Here is a 15081-nt window from a genome sequence, read left to right as displayed (position 1 = left end):
CAGAGGTTTCCACTTGCATTCCTGAATGTTCTGATATTTCTTTCTAATCTGTTATTCTCACATTTTTGGCTTCATATGTCCAAAACACTGGTTTGTGGCACATCCAGCTGTATCGTGCGTTTGCAGACTTGAGACGTTGGACAGTCACAGGTAACGGTTTTCCACAGATGACTCTTCCATGTGGACTGTCAACTCTACACAGTGGAGGGGGAACAGCCATTTCGTTCCCCCCCGAGATGATGCTCACTTTTATCTGAAAGCTTTTCTTGATCTACCAGACCAGTCTTGAATTTCTACGGAACAATTTCTTCACGACATATTGAACAAAGCGAATGTCAAGCTTGAAGTGGTTTGATCATTCTGACAGCTGCGCCTGGCAAGCGGTGAGTAATCATACTTTTTGTTGCACGTTGGCATCGTTCATTCAGCTTTTTTAATCTCAGGGAAAAGAATCACACTTCTCCTCTAAAGTTTGAGTTTCTTGTAGCGTCTGACAGAGGCCCTGAGATCCTGGTGGATGAGCACAGCTCGTTTTACTTGGAGGGAAATCCACCTCGGCTGCACAGACAGATGTGAAACACAAATCTTAGCAAAGAATAAATGTGTTTGACAGCGGAGCATTAAAACCTAGAAATAACAGAGAAGATGTAATTGTCCAATCAGACACGAGGAGGTGAATCGATTCTGCTGTTAGGGAAGACGGCTGCTTTTATCCCTTCATGATTGGTCGTTAAGTCGGCGAGTGAACCGCACTTGAGACTGAGTGCCGTCCGAGAGGTGAAGACTCTCACACAGGAAGAGGACAAAGGAACTGGATGCTGAAAGTAGCTGGTCAGGCTCTTTTCAGAAGAAATGAAAAGTAGTGTATTGACTCCGACATTCAAAAGTTCAAGTTATTCGTGGGGTGCGCAGAATTCTTGGAAGAAGTCAGTGAATACTTCCTCGCACTGTGAACTGCATGCACGCATCCCCTCACTCTGCAGAGTCCTCTGGGTGCGTGAGGATCAAGGATCTTCTGCTTACATTAGCAGACTTGTACTACACTTGTTGTTTAAGCTGTTTATGGAGCCCGGGAGCGGCGGATTATCTCGCTACCTATGCTCGCCCCTCTTCAACATCTCCAAGTCATACCGAGTTCAAACCGATGCCAGTCATCAGAGGCTGCAGGCGCTCTTCAAAGCCCGGGAGGTGAATCTGCCGCTCCACATGCAAACCACAGGCTGCGTTCAAAGACAAGTACTGAGCGCAAGACTGGGATGTTTACAGCTGCTGCCATGTTACGCCTCTTAGTTGAGTTATGTGCAATAAAAGCAGAGGATGCGTCTTTTCAATATTGTTCCCTCCATGGCAAGGGAGCAAGCACGAAGGCATGGGGGGGTTTCACCATCACGGGGCAATGTATTAATCAATCTTAGAAAAGTGTTGTTGTAAGTTTCACACTGGGCGTCACCACAGACACACACACCAGGAGCCTCTGCAGGTTTTTGCCAGATTTGAATCATGATGGGATGGAACCAGAAGTCAGATCATCTCTACTGACCACTGTGTTCACATGGAACGAGCTCTGATGGAGCAGTGGTTTAAAAGCCTGTAGGGGGGGGGTTGGGCTCCATTAAATGCAACACATGTACCGAACAGTGCAGTTTAAATTGTTGACAATCCCAAAGCTGCCGTTAATAATGTCTTTGGTCCATTAACACCTTTGGAAGCCAACTATCAGGGACATTTTAAGGATGCTAATGGATTCGCACTTCCTTCATTTGTATGCACCTGCTACAGTTAATTACTATTTTACGCCTTTAAAATAAAGGCTGGAAAATTGACTGTACTGTTTTGCAAGGCAGAGTTTTGGGGCTGAAAACAAAAGCTTCTGCAAAATTGTGTCGAGAAAGTTTTCCTCCGACGACTTAATTTTTCATTTCTTTAAATCCACTCTTAACTCAAAGATATGACATTGATAAATATCAGTCATGTCAAGGTCAAGGCCGTCAACGTATATTTTTTACATGACCTTGAAAGGCTTGGATTTTATATGGAATGTCCAGCTCAAACACACACTATCTGGAAGCTTAGGTATGTATTGTTTTGTATATGAGATCATAAATATTTTGACCTTTCCATTTGAACAGTTTTAAGCTACACTGGCAAAGTCCCCACGGCCTGAAACTTTGCTAGAAAGTCAATAACCCTCGTTGGAAAGAGCAGAAATTAATTACCATCGTCTAGCCACTGGTTTATTTTAGAAATTATAAATCACGCATGTTTATTTTAGAGTCCACTCATTTATAAGCATGTGTTACAAAGGATTCCATGACTTTCCCATGACTAAACTGGAGCACTGCCCTGACCCAGAAATTTGTATTCCTTTCTAATTTGTTAATGTTGTTCTTCAGCTCAGGAGATCAGAAAAAAAGTATGTGTGTGTCTGTGCGTGTGTGTGTGTGTGTGTGTGTGTGTGTGTGTGTGTGTGTGTGTGTGTGTGTGTTTGTGTCTGTGTCTGTGTCTGTGTGTTTGCGTCTACTTTTACAGGAAAGCTGTAGCAATATTGTTGAAAACAACACATGATGTACAGTGTAAAACCAGTCGGGCTGAGAGACATCCTCCCATCACAGTCCCGCATGAAAACATCTGATGCCTCCCGCTGACATGTCTGTGTATCAGAACAGTGTAGACAAACTGAACTCCATAAACCAGTTGCTCATGGATTTGTTTCCACCACATTAGACTTGACTTTTATTCATGATAATGTTTCCTCTGTTCGGGAAAACGCTCCCCCCCCACTCCACTAATGGGTTTCTTCTCCTGAATGGATGCCATTTAAATCTCTGCTTTATCATTCTGACAGGCAGCTGTCTTTCATCATTCTTCCACACACAAAGAAAAGTGTGTTTTTGTGTGATTAGAGCTTCGACTGGGGATCCTTCTGAAGGCACGTTGATAATACAGCACAATTAGCTGAAGAAGCTTAGTTTAAAAAACATTTTAAAACCATTTTTTTTAAGAGTTGGAAGCTGGTGTCTTTGTTTGCTTCTCGCAATTTTATTCAAAGTGAAGACCAGTGGTTGAAGGACGTTATTTTTTCATTCTTTGTTGTTGAGTGCCAAATGTGGTTTTAAAACATCTGAGCTAAATTAAAAAGACAACAAAGCGAAAAGGTGGAAACTTCTCTGGGTAGGAACGGAGTCAGCTGACCTCAGTGAAAAGCAAGACAGTAATTTCCCCGTTCCTGTGATGCTAAGCAGCTCTGCCAGGAGGCTTACTGTCAACATCGCCTCACACCAATAAGAAGTGGAGCAACTCAACATGTTAATTATTTATCGAGCAGCAACTGCAGACTTATAAAAATGCAACAGCGAGAGAAACCGTCTCGCACTTTAAGAGGAGCAAAAAGTGGATTTTGCGTGGCAGAGCAAATTAAACGTCTGATCTGGTGGCTGATAATCGATCAACTTAAGAAAACATGGCTGTTGAGGTGTTCAGATAATTAAGACTTCGAAACGGGGGAACAGGAAGTGAATGATTAACATTAATTACCAAGAGATGAGCAGCAGCACAAGGCTTGAGACTCATTTGCACACAGGAAATGAAGAACCACTCACCTGTGGGCCTTTGCCTGAGCCGCCAGCCGCCAGGGTGAAATGAACTGCAAGAACAGAAACAGAAATTAATCATTTTAACTCAAACCTCAGGCTGGGTGACCTCCATATCTGCAAAGCTGCCGTGCACAGCGCAGGGAAAACGACCTGATTTATCTTCTAATTTATTACAAAATATAAAAAACAATAACTCAGAGCTTAATTCCTTCGCACAGAGTCTAAGTTGGAATCTCTGAGAGCAGAGTTTGTAATTATAGCACTGAGAACGTCCATCCCATCGCATCGCCATCGATTCCGAGGCAAGAAAATCTGCATTGAAAGATTCCCAGGATTTCAAATCAATACATCCAAAACAGCAACGCCGCTGAGAATGAATTTATACAGAGGTTTTCTATTGAATCCAGCCGCCCACACTCCAGCGTCAGTCAGCTTTAAACCCGACTCTAATTAGGTGATAGAGCCGAGAAACAGTCTTCGCTGTTGCAGCCATTAAAACCTGAAAGCAGCAGATTTGTTTTCCAGGAACACGCAAGATGAAAGTGCTGCGGTCGAGAAAATCGAATAAACAAGTAACATGCAAAAAAAAAAAAAAGAGTCCCATATAGCTGTGTGTATATACAGTTTCTCACAGGATAAATACAACCTCTGTGACTTTGCTTTCATGACCCGATCTGAAGAAATTTGGTCACGATTATCTCCATCTATTGCGAGGGGAAGCCTCCTCTTAAATTATTCAAAGAGCTGAGTAAAGTTAAAAACACAGCTGTGTGTAAAGCCTGGAGTGAAGCCACCAGTTCAGTGCAGAATAATGAAACTAATTATTTCCGTAATGAAAGCAACAGAAAACAACAATGGGTGCAAGCGCTGTTTTTCAAAAACAGTCCAACTCTTCCGGCCAAGCCGGAGAAAACATTGTGAGAGAGAGAGTATTTTAAAAGAGCAGAAAAACACCCCGATGAAAAGGCAGTGATTACACCTCAGGTCTTTAACTTCACTAGGCGATGCACAGAATTTTCAAAAGGGAGAAAGATCAGATCTCCATTTTCATTTCTGTGATGCCTGACATTAAAAGCATCTTTTGTTTGTTGCTGCGAGCCGACACACTCCACTGCAGTTTGTAGTTAATGGAGTGTTTTTGTGATGAGGCTTTCTCAAAACGTGCCTCCGATAAGAGAAAATAATATGCAATATGGGGGGGGGGGCTGCCGATGGTCCTCGACAAGAGCCCTTTGAAATAATAATAAACCATAGAAAAATGTTTCTGCAACAGTAGGTAAGCCAATCTAGATTTATAAAATTACAAATATGGAAACTTGTGCGGTATCTGTTCTAAACCTGCCTGTGTGGAATTAGCTGTTTGTTCAGCCTGTGTTGTTTGCAGCTTTTCTTTGTGAATCTGTAAAAGTTAAAGATATTCAAGGTTCTGCATTACACTTCCTCGGGTGCCTAACAACACGTCTGACACCTGCGAAGGTATAAGATGAAAGGTTCTTAAGTTATGTGAGACAGATGCAGCGAGAAGAAGATTTTAATAATTAAAGTTTTCATATCAGCAAACATATAAACACATGGGTTAACTCGTATTATATAAATCACTTGGTTTTAGTCAAGCAAAACTGTGAGTAAGAGGGCGGATCTTTCACGGAACTAAAACTACCTGTAAAAAAGAACTGTAAAAAAAACTTTTTAAACATCTATTACATATTTTTAATGGCAGTTGGTGTCACTGATTTATAAACTGTCTCTTTAAACAAACTCTCAGCCAACTGTCTTCCAGTACACATGGCTCCTAAAGAGAGTAAAAAACCTGTGCTTGCTGATAAAAGAGCAAATAAAGACACTTAACTTGTACAAAGAGGGAAATATAACGGTAATTTGCATTGACACTGCCAACTTTTCCTCAGGCAGGAGTAAAAGAAAAATCCGAACCGCATTATTATGTGGTCTATTATCCAGTGTCCTTGAATCCTAATGGCCACGTAAAGTTCACATACATAAAGTCCGATCCAGCAAATCATGACCTCTGTGGAGCGAGCGGGGGGGGCGACTGCGCCGCTACCCAGCATCCCGGGTTTTAATGTCAGTATTAAAAATGCAACATTTGGCACGAAATGAAGCTTCCTGCAGGAATACGTTCACAATGCATTCTGCTAGGTTTTAATGCCTCGCCCCGGAGAGGGAGAGGCGGTGGGTGTGGGGGGTGGGGGGGTGATGGCGTGTCGGGGACTCTCATCCACACATAATGTCATGAGGGCTGATGGGAGCAGCTCCGTCGCAGCGCCTCGCTTCCTCAACCTGCATAATCAAGTCTGTTGTTTTCCGAGCATGTTCTCAAATCGAGTGGCAGCGACGGGAACTTGCTGGCTTGGATTTGTCTGGAAGTCGGTCTCCACGCTGTGAGCTCTGATTTGGCTGAATCCTTTTTCGACAAGCTGCTCAATGCACAACGTTATTGACATAAAAGCAGATGTCTGATGCAATTAGATGAGGAAATGAAAAGCTGAGGAGAATCAGGCTGGTATGCATAGATTCTCCACGTTTTGTAGTACTGTAGCAAATTCCAAGTGGTTGTAAACCTACTTGGCAATAAATACATTCTGATTCTGAAGCGTTGCATGTGTGAACGCAAATGTCCGTGTGACAGCCTCCAGAGTTTCTGCGGACAACCCCCCCCCCCCCCAAGTATAAAGTCTGCAGAAGGTCGATGTGAGCACACATGCGAGTTAGAGAGGGGGTTGATGATGCTTCTAACACACGACAAAATACAAAAATGTCAAGAGAGTTTGTTGGGATAAGACCCGATGCTGGCGTTGATACGCCGTAAGCAATATCACATGATGCTCTGCAGCGGAGTGAATATGTTACTTCCCGCTGCACCCCCCCCCCCCTCCCCTCACCTGCAGATTACGTGTTGCTGTTGTGAACGTGTCTAGGCAGAGAATCTCCCGCTGCATTGGTCGAATGTTTGAAACTGCAGAGAAAGTCCGGAACCAATTCTCCGGAGATCCTCCTCAGGAAATGTCTTAAAAAACGGCTCTAGTGCATCTCTGAAGAAACTCGAGAATCTGGCAACAATACATATATGTATACCAGGTACATACTTGACAGCTGTTCTTCTTTCTAAATAATTCCTCTATAGAACCTCGCAGAGGGACAAGGGGAGATGGAGACAGTATGTTAAAGTACTTTGAAGTTACAAAACCACATTATCAAAGACGGCTGTGCAGGTGTATTATATGGACTTTGAATGCTAATTAGCAGTCGGGGTTAGATTTAAAAGAGCTCTGATAATTACGTCCTTGTGGAATATTAAAGGCATAATGTGACAAGTGAAGGCTGAATAGCGAGGAGGCCACTTCGGCAGCGCTCTTTAAAAACACGATTTATTTAATCTGGCAAAGACAATAGAACATGAAATTATTTGATCGCTGTTCACAACTGATATTCGTGGCTGGGCGGCCATCCAGAAACCACTTCTGAGACCACCCCCCAAGCTGAGGGCCTTTCAACCTGGATCCAGCTCTTAACAAACCCCCTTCAAAAAGACCAGTGACTGCCGCTCCCAGCACTCGAGTTCACACTGGAACACTAACTGGGAAACTAAATGACGTGGAGTGGCTGGTGAGGACAGGGAGACATGCAGCAAATCAAAACCACAGATGAAAGGTACGTGAATATTCTACTGAAATCCACAGGCGGTGATTTTAATTTTTTTGGAGAGTGCTCTTTCACTTCAGGACACACCCAGTACTGACTGATGACAGGTGCGTGAAGAGCCCAGTTTATCGAGGGATTATGTTCATATGGGATTATTCTGCCCCTTTACGTGTTCAGTGCCAATGCAGGAAGCACATGTAGTGCGGCAGAGAGGATACTGTCGAGGTCAGCATTGCGTATGGGCATTAATTACAACCACCGACTGTATAAAAATGGACGTAGTAGTTAACCTATCGTTTATCGTTAAATCATAGGTTTTAGGTCGTCTTCAATAGCTTTAAGTTTTGGGGCTTGTGATTGGCAGATAGTCTGGTCCAATGGGTGCAAGTCACACCTTTAAGTGCCTGGTAAGGCTCCACCCCCCACTCCACCAAATATGGTTAATAATGGTTTCAGAAAACCAAGATGATGCTGGATGACGCCAAACTCAAGACTTAAAGCAGCAGCTCGCAAATCAACGGGGGTCCTGGTGGGTTGATACTTAAATCTAACTTTACAGCACTAGAGGAGCGTTTGCAATCAGGCACAAATCTTTATTCTGACCACATGTCTAACTTTAACTATGCTGTGCAAGAAAGACTCTTCAAAAACGCAGGCATTGGATGAAAACACACATTGACACCGTTCCGAGGCTCTGCAGAATTGTTCTATTTGAACGATCTTGTCTGGCGACAGGGTTCAATTCCCCGTGAAAATGTGACGGCTCAGAGTGGGGACAGATCTGAACAACGAATCAAGCGCTCCACTTCTTTCTGATAAGACCCCTCTCAGTTTTATTCTCCTCGGTGTGTTCAAGGAATAGAGTCGTAAAACATTTTGAAGTTAGAAAATTGAAAAACTGAAAGGCCCCTTTAATTGGTGGGGGGGGGGGGGGGGATATCACACTGTGAGAACACAGGCAGCGAACGCTATTATGATAAAAGTAGCTCCTCAAAAGGACTGGCACAGATGGCACAGTTTCTGCTGCACATACAGTTGTAATAAGGCACCTGATGTGTATTTGTGAAAGCTGCTCTGCCAACTGTTCGTCATCCACAAAGCTCCGGCTTCATATGGCTTTGTGTCATATTAAATATAAACTTTTTAATTCCCACTCAAGCACTGCCAGCAATCATTTACATCCCAATCCGGCAAACTCCTCACCTGAGCGTCTGGCTGGAGCTCCCTCTTGATACCAACAGGTTTTTGAATTTATACAATACTGACACTTGCTCTGTGCAGCTTCCTTTTGATGTTAAGATTTTTATATAATCTGAAATGGCCCAAATCCTGAATGACATTATCTGTATAAGGGCTCAGGTACGTAGACAAACAATCCCCAACAAAAACGAATGCAATATTCTTTTATAAAAGTAAACGAACAGACTGTCTTCAGACAAACCAAATCTGTGAACCACATGTCTGCCTTTAAAAGTAGACCTAGGGGAGCTTCCACATGTGACACCATTGAAATGCAGCCGGTGTGGACGGGAGGGCTGTGGCCTCAAACCTGGGAGGTGCTGCCCCTCATCCCTACTGGGCCACAGCGAGCCGTGCACAGCGCTCCACTGCACATCAGAAATGACAGCCTGCCGAAGCCTCACGGACGACATCATTGAAAAACAGCAGCGGTGGCAGACTAATGCCACACTACTGGACACTCTCCATACCTCGGCGGTGCCTTGATGTTAGGGTGCATGAATATTACATCCAGGCGGAGCGGACAAGAAGCCCTGTCAGGGTCTGATGCCCGACTAAACGAGCTTGACTTGGTGCCAAACACACAAACACAGCTTCGGCTTGTGCACATAAAACATGGTGGGTTTCAGCAGTGACCGTGGCTCCTCGTAATTCCTCGTGCACTACACACTTTTTACATATCCACAAGCTTGAAACGCCATTCTTACTTTCAGCTTAAGCTTAAACGGCAATGTTTCACACATATCCAGTTATTACAGACGGAATAAAAAGAGACATGCTGCAGTTTGTTAAAATGGAATATGGAATTAACGGTGACAGGTGATGCTGAATGATACCAAACATGTTGAAAGTTAAATAAGAGATGAACAGTACATTTGAGAAAAAGCTACAAACGATTTCACATGCAGAAGATGAAGGCAAAAAAACATAAATTAGGAGGAGGTTGAAAAAATGATAATCCTCGGTCATATCCAATAAAAAATTAAATGCTTTTGCAGAAATTTCTTGCAGCATTGACATTCACTTCCTGTTTCATTTACCCTGAACAGATGTTACACTTTCAGGCAGCACTGGGTTTCCTGCAGACCCTCACATATTTTCCTTTTTTTCCTGAATATAGATTGCACTCCTACACTTTGACAATTTCCAGCTCTGAACAAAAGCAGGCAGGCTCCCCTGCACTCAGCATTTATCTCATTCTGTTCGGTTGGGCATCCATGTGGTACAATGGGTCAATGCTAGATTGGTCACTCAGTGCAATTTCCTGCAGAGCTGCAGCCACGCATTGAGAGCTGCGCCGCACAGAGTGGATAGGACACAGCACCGACTGTATTCTGCTTGCAGGAACACATGCATGGACATAGAGTGTGCAAGAGCTTGTGCTCAAATCTGACAGATGAATCTCTGCATGCAATGATGGGTGGTTGCAACATGCTGGAATTAAAAGCAGCTGGAATATTTGAAATGTTGAGTCAATTTAAGTCAAAGTTTGGAATGTAAAACGAATTTATCTACAAATCCGAGAGCAAATCTCTCTACAAAGTGCATTAACACTCTTTCACGTGGCTGCTGAGACTGTGGGTTTGCCTCGTCACCCTAATGGCAGCAAAGAAGAGGAATCAATCCCTCACGGATCACATAACTTTGTGCAGCTGAACGTGCAGGAGCAGCCCGACAGAGAGGAGGGAGACTCGGTGGTGGAGGAGCTTTACAGGAGCTGCAGCCCGAGGCGCATTCATCCTCGGGGCTTCGACTTGACTCCCACCGGCGCAGCGTCGATGTGTCAGGAAGCAGCGGTTGCTTTGACGCGAGGGGAGGAAGGAGAGAGAGAAAGAAAGAACCATTTTGGATAATAAAACGGCTCCATTGCAAAGATCTGGGTCTTTCCCAAGCGCCCCTGTCACTAAATCGTGTGCGTAAAACTTCCAGCGGATTGTCGACGTTAAGCCACATGGTTCGTGCCGATCGCCTTTCAACTCCTCAGGAAGTTGAGGAGGATCATGGCTCCTCACTTCTTCTCCTTCCTCCTCCACCTCCTCTTCCTCTCTCTCAGTGCTCGTCTTCCCGGTTCCTGGGAGAGAGAAATCTGCGCGTCTCGTGCATACACGCAGGGACAGAAGTGTTCGTCCCTCGCAGCTGCTTCCCGAGGCTCCCGACGCGAGGGTTAGAAAGTAAAGTGAGCACTTACAGGCGGAGAGGAGGACCAGACAGCCCGCTGCCACTTTGGAGCCGCTCCGAGGTTTGTTGTTCCACAGCATCCTGGGAGAGTCCTGTCCGCGCTGGAGGAGGAAGAACCAGATCCCGGAGCATGAGCTTTCTGACAGGGCAACGATCAGAGAACACGCAGCAGCAGCAGCAGCAACAGGAGCAGCAGCAGCACTGGGGCTTTTCCTTCTCCCAGTTTCACGGGTAGTGGGTTTTTTTTGCGGTGGAAGGAGGACTCCCCCACTTTCCGTGCGAGGCGCAGGGACGCGCTCTGCTGGCGGGATGGGTTCACTGAGGCAGCCCCGGCGCATGGTGGGAAATAAATAAAGGTTCTCCTACTGATCCACACGTACCCTGATAGGATCTCAACTATAGCGGTTCATCTGTGAAGGAAATAATGACATATAACAAAATATGTGTGTTTATTTTTTTCCATTTTGGGTTTAAAAAAAATCCATTTGTTAAAGGGATAGTTCACCCAAAAGTTGAACTAATTCATTATCTACTCGTCACTATGATGGAGGGTGGGAGAAGTGTTTGAGTCCCAAAAACACTTTTGGAGGGTCAGGGGTAAACAGTGTTGTAGCCAAATCCAATAGTATTTATCTATAAGTGTCTATAAAACCTAATATTCAAATTCGACATGAATTGGCGTCATTCACAACATGTTTTTTAGTCTCAATGTCGTCTGGTATCCTTCTCCTAGGTACTGCAGCTATCGCCAGATCACGCCATAATCACATGTTCTTGTGAGAAACTCCAACAGTGTTTTGTGGACTCAAACACTTCATCCCTCCATCGGCATAGTGGTGAGTAGAAAATGAGTGAATGTTCGTTTTTTTGGTGAACCATCACTTTAAGTTCGTTCAGAAGTGAGTCATAGGAGGGACTGGTGGGTGAAGTAGATTATCCAGAAAATGTCTTACTCTATCCAGCCAAAGTCCAACATTCAAACCTTTTTAAATTATATATTGATGTTAAGGAGCAAGGCAACACATCTTCACAGGAATCAGCAAATGTTTGGCCGGCTGCTTGGCCTTCTGTTTGGTCTGTTTATCTAATTAGGTGCGAATCAATAATTGCTAATCGATAGTTGCCCCCCCTGACCTGAGCATCCAAAACTAAATCTCCAATGCAGCTCGGCATCTCAGGAAAGATTCTGATGTCTGTAAAATCCTGAACCTTAAAGGACGTTTTTTCACAGAGAGAACGAACGTGTTGCAAAATGAATGACTCAAACATGACTCTGTTCCTTGTAGGTCTCCAGCTGGTCTCTGGATTTAGAATTGGAGGAAGCAGGCGTCATAAATGTCATGAAGAAAAACTTGTTATTTCTCGAGCCGTGTCATGTTAAACACGTCTGTGGTGGAAAAGGTCAGTCATGACAACGTGCAGACCCGGTCCACGGTCGCGTTTTAATGAGTTAACAACCCAGTCTCCCAGTTCGACTCCTGCTCAGCTGGTGGCTATAGTCACACTTGCAGAAGCCCCAAGGAGCAATTGATCAAAACTTTTCTTTTCCGTCTCCTTTTTCTTTTTTTTTCTTTCTTTGTCAATTTTTGTTTTTTCGAACTAAAGCTTGAGTACGCCCACGCTGACGAGTGACTTCACTATGTGGCTCAGCGGCGACAGTCTGAGGAGTTGACACCTTTATCATTGTTATTAGAGCACAGAGATTAGTCACATCATTGGTTTCCAGCAGAACTTCAACTTGAGTGGGAGTTTAATAAGCCTCAGTAATTGGAATCCCCTCTGTGGGTTTGACGGGCTTGTAAAAATGTTTATTTACTAGTTTCATTACCAAGATACTGTGTTTGTTGTCTTTTGTTGTATCTTCACCTCAAAAAAACACACACACACAAAAACAAACTGCATCATGACAAGGGAATTTATGTTTACCACTTGTGTGAGAGACAGGATAAAAGAAAGATTGTGTTTCTTTCAGCGATTTGCTGGGTTTTGAAAATCATAATTTAGATTTATAATTTTTTTTATTGCTGAAGGTTTTAAAGAGCTGAATAATCCACCAGAGAAAAGAGAAAACATCTCAGCTCCGTCTGAATCTGACTCGATTTAGCATCTTAATTAAGAGGAGTGTTCAGCCCTGCACTTCACTGTGGCTCAGGAGGAAGAGCGGGTCGTCCACTGACCAGAAGGTCGGTGGAAGGCCTCGGGCAAGACAGTGAACCCAAAATTACATAATTAATATGAATAATGTTTGACAGAAAAAAAGACTTTACATAGAAGTGCTGTATGAATGTGTGTAAAAGCAATATATAAATGTACCCAGTTTGACTTTATTTTGTATTTTTGTACCTGAATAATCAAAAGCAATGAAGTGGATTTGGATGCTTTACTTACTCAAATCTACTTTAAACACATTTACGTCTGAAATACGTCTAATTCTGTTTATATATATTCCCAATAGAATATAATTAACTTGAGTAGTTGACAACCTTTGTGTTATGAGGCCCACAGTTTTTGGCACAATGGGCGCTCGACTTTCACAGCAGCATAATTGTTTATCTTCAGTTTTAGAAACCGTATTTCCGACATCCAGTGAAGGCAGCGTTCCTCTGGATGAACTTTGATCAGTGCACATATGTGACAGTGAACACGTCTTTCTCCCAGAGCTAAAAACAGCAAAACCAACAGAGCGTCCCCCCTGAATGTTTGTCTCCACTGAGAGTAAATGAAAGAGCACGTTTGTGGACAGTGGCTGTTATTTGATTCTACAGAGAGGAACAGTCACATTTACTTCCAGGAGCAACATGTCTCCAGTTCACTATCACCGAAGCAGCTGCATGTTTTTGTCTGATGAAATTCCCGGCTCTGTGTTTATTTTTCTCTCGTTTGGAGAGTTTAACATGAGCTGAAATATTGAAAATCTCCACAGGAGTGTGTGAACACGATCATATGTTATCCTCTGAGGGAAAGATCCCAGTGGGTTCCACTTCAGCCTGCTGGGTGGAACCAAAACACACAAACCTGTGAAGAGCTGCGAAGTATTATTAAGAGTTTCCACCCTGACAATTTCTGACTTCCACTACCTAAATTACAGTTTCCCTTTTCCCTCTGTAAGTGCTTAAATTCACACATTTCTGAATAATTCGGAGCTCCCGCCGCTGGGAGGATAATTAGTTTATAGAGGCTAATATTTGCCGAGATTAAAAAAACAAACATGAGGATAACCTGCCTTTGGTTACTGTTATTGTTTGTTAACATTAAATTGCTCTCACACACCCTCAGGAAGGGGAGCACTGCACTGTGTGTGTGTGTGTCTGTGTGTGTCTGTGTGTGTAAAGGATGATAAATTGCAGCTTGATTTCAACGAATGGAAGCCCAACTAAATATTAATAACATTGTGATAATATTTGATCGACTCAGTCAAATTGCATTCACGCACAGTTCAATACACCTCGTCACGTTATGACACACTTTATGTTGCTTGCACAAACATGACTGTGTACCTCCTATTCCCTCCATTCTTCACTGTCACATGTTCCAAAATGTTACTGACGCCACGTTTTAGTATGCTCGCCGATAAGCTGCAGGGAGAGTCTCTGTTTTTATCTATTGTAGCCTCAACAGGCAATTTGTTAAACCCATGAAGGTTATGAAGCCAGAGCTTTCCTTCAAACTCTGATGTGTCCGATGACTTAGTCTGAAAAATGTAAGTGTGAGGAAATTTAAAGTATGCAGGCTTTTATTGATAGTATCTTGAATGCGACAAGATCAGATGAAACATTTATTACAGAGATAATTTATCGTATCTCCAAGATAAGGAACAAATGATGTAGATTAGAGCCTTTATCACTAAAATTGTAATAATCCTATTTTCAGCATCAGGCAGTTTGCTCTGTGAGATTCAATTCTCTGTACAACAGAACAGACAGTAGTTTGTCTTCAAATGATATTACAAACTTTTTGGCTCCAACTGACGAGTTCAAAATTAAACCCTGCAGACTTTTGGTTGGTTTTACATGCAAATGACATGTCATGTTCATCATGTATCACCAGTCCATCTGATTTAAGACGTCTTGAATAGGAACAGAAAGGGTTGAATGATGTGATGTGGAATTATATGAGAAAAGCAAGAAATGCAGAGTGATTAAATGTGATATTACTGCAGGAACTTGGCTTCTTGGTGTAATATTAATTCACCGTTTGGTGAGACCGGGCTGAAACGAATGCTAAATTCTCCAGTTTGACTCTTGCTTTGTCGTCTGTCTGGTGCCAGCAGGTAGAGGACAGAAAAAGACAAATCTGTCTGCTTAAAGTTTAGGCCACCAAACCAAAAACAATGAACCAACATATTCAGAGTCACACCACTTCGTCTATGAGGGACCTCTCTGACATACAAGTTGTAACACAATCCATTGTT

The 15081-nt window shown here is 43.2% G+C and overlaps 1 protein-coding gene across 1 annotated transcript in view; it reads right to left on the bottom strand.

The window, feature by feature from the left end:
- The window catches only part of LOC133952001 (beta-1,3-glucosyltransferase-like), a 50904-nt gene extending 40017 nt beyond the window's left edge, over positions 1–10887 (bottom strand). The window contains exons 1-2 of the mRNA XM_062386275.1: positions 10681–10887; positions 3600–3643 (exon numbers count right to left, since the gene is read on the bottom strand). Of these exons, the coding sequence (XP_062242259.1) occupies positions 3600–3643; positions 10681–10750 (114 nt within the window). The 5' untranslated portion in view covers positions 10751–10887. The remainder of the gene's footprint in view (positions 1–3599; positions 3644–10680) is intronic.
- Between the last annotated feature and the right edge of the window lie 4194 nt (positions 10888–15081).

The sequence above is a fragment of the Platichthys flesus genome, chromosome 4 (assembly GCF_949316205.1).
Source record: "Platichthys flesus chromosome 4, fPlaFle2.1, whole genome shotgun sequence".
NCBI classification, from domain to species: Eukaryota; Metazoa; Chordata; class Actinopteri; order Pleuronectiformes; family Pleuronectidae; genus Platichthys; species Platichthys flesus.
Note: the sequence above shows the minus strand (reverse complement) of the source record. Positions and strands in the feature narration are given on the sequence as shown.